Here is a 4478-nt window from a genome sequence, read left to right as displayed (position 1 = left end):
TTCCGAACGTTAATAAAAAATAATGGACGGGGACATTGAAAACGGTCAAACATCTCGGTGATTAAAATAAGTATATCTTTTTATATATTAGCTGCTTATTATTTAAGTAAAAAAGATAAACTAAAAAAGACGAAATGTGTGACATAATGAAAGTAAAGTATGTTTGCTTTAACTTTTCAAACGGAAAGACATACCATTCATTCTATTTAATAGTAGTTTGGGGTCCGTGTATTACATATGTAATTAGTAAAAATTTTAACTTTAATTATTAAGTAAAATACTATCAAGAAAAATGATCATATATTGTTAATACAAATACAATTTACATTAAAATTACGTAATTAAAATTACACAAATATATTTAAATGTGTAAAAAAGTATAAATCAAGTCATAAATATATATGTTTCTGAAGCATTTTGGTCTGAGTTATGAAAGAAATATTGAAAACTAATTATTGATCTTCTTGTTGCTAAAACCCTTTATACTACACAAAAAAAAAGTCATATAAATAAATGACAGATAATTCATATAGTAAATCGTTATACATATGAATTATAATTATAATACTCAATTTCAGTGATTTAATGCTAAGCACCAAGATATGTATATATAATAAGTATTCTTTATGTTTGCAATATTTATACAAAATATTTGGAGAAAATTAATAAAATACACATTTTCCTTTGTACAAATGCATATGAGAAAATTATAATACCAAATTTGAAACCAATCTTATATAAAAAGTCATATTAATAAATGAATTGGTTAGGCTTTATATTCAATTAAAATATTGAATTCATATATTAAAATAACTTAAAAGATAAAGGATCATATATTGAAATTGTTTGAAAGACATGTGAGAAGTATTATGAGGTTGGCAAGTGACAAAAGTGGTATAGATTCTATTGAAAAAAAAAAGAAAAAGACAAAAAAATGTAATTTACTCCCATTATTTGGTGGCCACAATTAAATATCACACTATAACATTTAATGATTAAATGTTTGATAAATAGATAACCTTTACGATTTGAATAGTCTTCTCCTTTTTTTCAAACGGCGACTTTCGTAGTTAAGATATATCACACTCCTCGGTCCAACAGGAGGAGGAGCTCCGCCATCCCACTCGGGCCAGACTATGTTAAAATAATCAGGATCCATGCTGGTATCCGAGTTTGGCTTGACCGTTCCCGGCAAAACCCAGTTGGCTCACACCGCCCGAAGACGCACTCCTGCATTCTACCATTCATAACAAAGCATTATAACCATAATAAATACCTAATCAATAAATTGTTGTGAATGAGAGAGAACAGAGAGGTGAAAGCCATTTAAGTCATATTTACCGGGTTAGTTTACATGCATAATGTATATAGTGACATACCGTTCCCCTTAGGCATATACTTTAAAATGATGTTAAGTTGGCACTTCAAAACCAAGAAAATAAACTGATATTGCTTAATCAGTTCTCATTAAAAACCTTACTAAGAAAATGTAACGGGACAAAACTTTATTGATTGATAATATATAATATATTAAAAAGTTCATTTAAATGCATGATTATAGTCATGAAAATGGAAGTTTTTGTAAATGAATCGTGACAACCATTTTGATCCCACGAAACATAAAATCGCAGCAACTGCGAGTGTGTTTCTTGTAGCAACTGATATCATTCCTTGCTTGGTCGCAGCCATAATAGCCAACATAGCAACGGAACACACTTGAAGAGATTTCTGGAGTGCATTAAGACCTTTATATGCACCATTGCATGTGCTGCAGTTCACCACATGGCTCCAGTACCTAAACAAACAAAAAAATTAAATCGCAGATAAATCTTAATGTGGTTGAAATTTAAGCATATAACCTGTCAATGAGTTGTTCTCTTGGAGGGATGGGTGGAAGAGATCCATTGGTTCTCCAATCGACTTGACCACCCGTATATTTCTTTAGCCAAGTTCTGAATAACGCCACCATAGTATCAGCTTTGGTTGGCACAAAACAGGATTTGTGCCAATTCGAAGGACCTGCCTTCATCAATTTCTCCTCCTAAAAGTTGCATAATTTTTAAAAAATCTAGCATGACGGTTCGAATTACAATCATGGTTGCGATAGTTTTACCTGAACTCTAATAAGATACAAATCCGAATCAATAACCAAATTCTGCGCAATATGGTGCATCCATCTTGAAACAAATGGATCTATCCATAGACTAAAGTTTCTAGGGCTAACATTTATCAATCTGCTATTACCCGGGCTTACAGGAATACAAAATAAGATAAAAAGTTGCTTTTGAGGTGGCTTTTGTGCTAATTTTCCCTGAATCAATCAAATTAAATGAAAACGTTACTTTGACACAAAAATGTCACATTAACCTTACCCCAAATGGGCCGCGTTAATCCAATCCTGCAGAATCTCATGGCATGTTAGGTTCATGCGTTTAACACAATCTCGTGGATTGTGTTACACACAATCTTTGGGTTCGTATTAGATTCTATCTTCCAACCCCGAACACGACTTATTTGAGACCTCTACTTACAAAAGTTAAATTTTACCTGTGTGCTATTTGGACTTTCCTTGATTGTGAGACTACCTTGTACAAGACAAGGAGAAACAAAGTTCCATTGACGACCTTGCTCGGTTGCAGTAAAACCATTTTTATCTACTTTCTGTATTTTTATATCAATAGGGGAACCCCCTTCTCGATCAACCTTCACAGTGCAGGAAACTTGTGTTAGGCAGGCGATTATATACCAAAACACGATAAATTTGAAGGGTGTAAATTTTATTTTGGGCATGCTACACACACACACACACCGTATGACATCTAATCCCACACTTTTCCAAACGGTCGTTGAAATATCTGTCAAACGAAACAGCTTTCTTGACTAATAACTTTCAAAGTTAGACACCCCCTCACCCTAACTTTATAAATGGCCATAAGGATATTTGTCAGATGGCCATTTTGACAGCTTACTTTGAAACGGCCGTTTGAGTGTTTTGTGGACGACTGGTCTGAAATTATTTGTCCTGAATACTTATCTTGGTTGTGGCGCGATACTCATTAACCCAAGATGTGTATATGGAACATGAGAAGGGTCCATGAGATTTTCGACCAGGACTTCATACCTATAATAAATATCATGAGTTTTTATAATGATTTTGTTGAACTGAAACCAGTATGTCCCTACTGTCATACCCGTATGGTATATCCCTGGTGAACATCTGGACTAAATATGAAGGATCATCAAGTTCAGGGATGTATGGTGGTTTCTTCTTGGTGATGATATCTTTGTATTGTGAATCAGTGTTGGGCCAAAACCAAACAATTCCGTTTTGCACAGTGCTTGGATAAACAGCAACACATGCTTTGGGGAGAGTATGAACCTGCACATGTAGTATCATTAAAATCGTCCTATAATCATTTAAGAATATGTTGAAAAGAAGATCACAAGTGATCTAACTTACTGGAGGACCATCAAGGGGAGCTTGAGGAATTAACTTGCAATCACCGGAGCCATCAAAGCACCAGCCATGGTACACGCACTGCAACCGACCCCATTGATCGATTCTTCCTTCAGAGAGTGGAGCCAATCTGTGTGGACAACGATCTTCGAACACTTTCCATGTATTTAGGTTCTTATCCCACCACACCACAACATCAAGACCCAACACCTTCATCCCACGGGGAGCCCTCTTGTCCAAATCACACACAGGCATGAGTGCATACCAGTGAGAAAACCAGTCAAAGTTTTCATCTTGATCATAGCTTCGTGTTTCTTTTTCGGGTTCGGTTGAAACAGATGGAGAAATGGCAGTAAACTTAGTGAATTTGGATTTCGGAAACTTAGTTAAGGATTTGAATGTTTTCTGAGTAAATGAAAGATTGAAAATGGGTTTGAACAGGTGGTATGATCCGATGAGTGAAGTTGGAGCAACTGTTCTTAGAGATTCCATGATTGAGTTTGAGATTATAAGTACGAGAGCCAGTTTTACTATCCATTGAATCCATATATGTTGGCAAGCTGGTATACTTTTTTGGGATATCTTATATTCTATTCCTCAATACTATATTATGAAACAACCGAACAAATCCTCTAATTAATAAACATTTTCTGATTCGTAGTTATATTCTACAATACTCTTAGATTTAAAATTATTCAATTTAGTAAAAGTTATATTAAAATTATTAAACGCATCTTCCTATATAGAAGTTTCTATCCTAAATTTATTATTAAAACCAACATTTTAGATAAAAAGTATTTCTTATTATGGACAAAGGTTATGAAGAAACATTAGCCGAACCCTAATCGGTTAACTTAGATATTTCCATCAGGGGAAGTTATGTTTGGTCTTCGTAATTAGTACCACTTGACTAGCAAACCGAACACCGTGAGCTCGTTATGAAAAAACAAATTTTTTTTTTGGGGGGGGGGGGGGGGGAGGGGGTTCTTCTCGTAACCACCCTCCAACGTGAGAATCAACA

At 34.5% G+C, this 4478-nt stretch overlaps 1 protein-coding gene across 1 annotated transcript; it reads right to left on the bottom strand.

Moving 5' to 3' along the window:
- Positions 1 to 1476: 1476 nt before the first annotated feature.
- LOC143544625 (protochlorophyllide-dependent translocon component 52, chloroplastic-like) lies at positions 1477 to 3955 on the bottom strand. The gene is made up of 7 exons (XM_077036688.1): positions 3461 to 3955; positions 3192 to 3379; positions 3035 to 3121; positions 2548 to 2710; positions 2114 to 2311; positions 1860 to 2041; positions 1477 to 1795 (listed from the first exon to the last, which is right to left on the bottom strand). The coding sequence occupies exons 1-7, from the start codon at positions 3947 to 3949 to the stop codon at positions 1540 to 1542; spliced, it is 1563 nt and encodes a 520-aa protein (XP_076892803.1). The 5' UTR covers positions 3950 to 3955; the 3' UTR covers positions 1477 to 1539.
- Between the last annotated feature and the right edge of the window lie 523 nt (positions 3956 to 4478).

This window comes from Bidens hawaiensis, unplaced genomic scaffold, assembly GCF_021521415.1.
Source record: "Bidens hawaiensis isolate Kalapana, Puna unplaced genomic scaffold, B.hawaiensis_p1.1 tig00000888_1, whole genome shotgun sequence".
Classification (NCBI taxonomy): Eukaryota; Viridiplantae; Streptophyta; class Magnoliopsida; order Asterales; family Asteraceae; genus Bidens; species Bidens hawaiensis.
Note: the sequence above shows the minus strand (reverse complement) of the source record. Positions and strands in the feature narration are given on the sequence as shown.

Coding starts and splice junctions, on each gene's coding strand:
- LOC143544625 (XM_077036688.1), bottom strand. CDS start 3,949: ATGGAATCTCTAAGAACAGTTGCTCCAACTTCACTCATCGGATCATAC. Junction 3,122..3,191: donor ACCAGGGATATACCATACGG/GTATGACAGTAG, acceptor TATTTATTATAG/GTATGAAGTCCTGGTCGAAA. Junction 2,711..3,034: donor AGTATCGCGCCACAACCAAG/ATAAGTATTCAG, acceptor AGTTTCCTGCAC/TGTGAAGGTTGATCGAGAAG.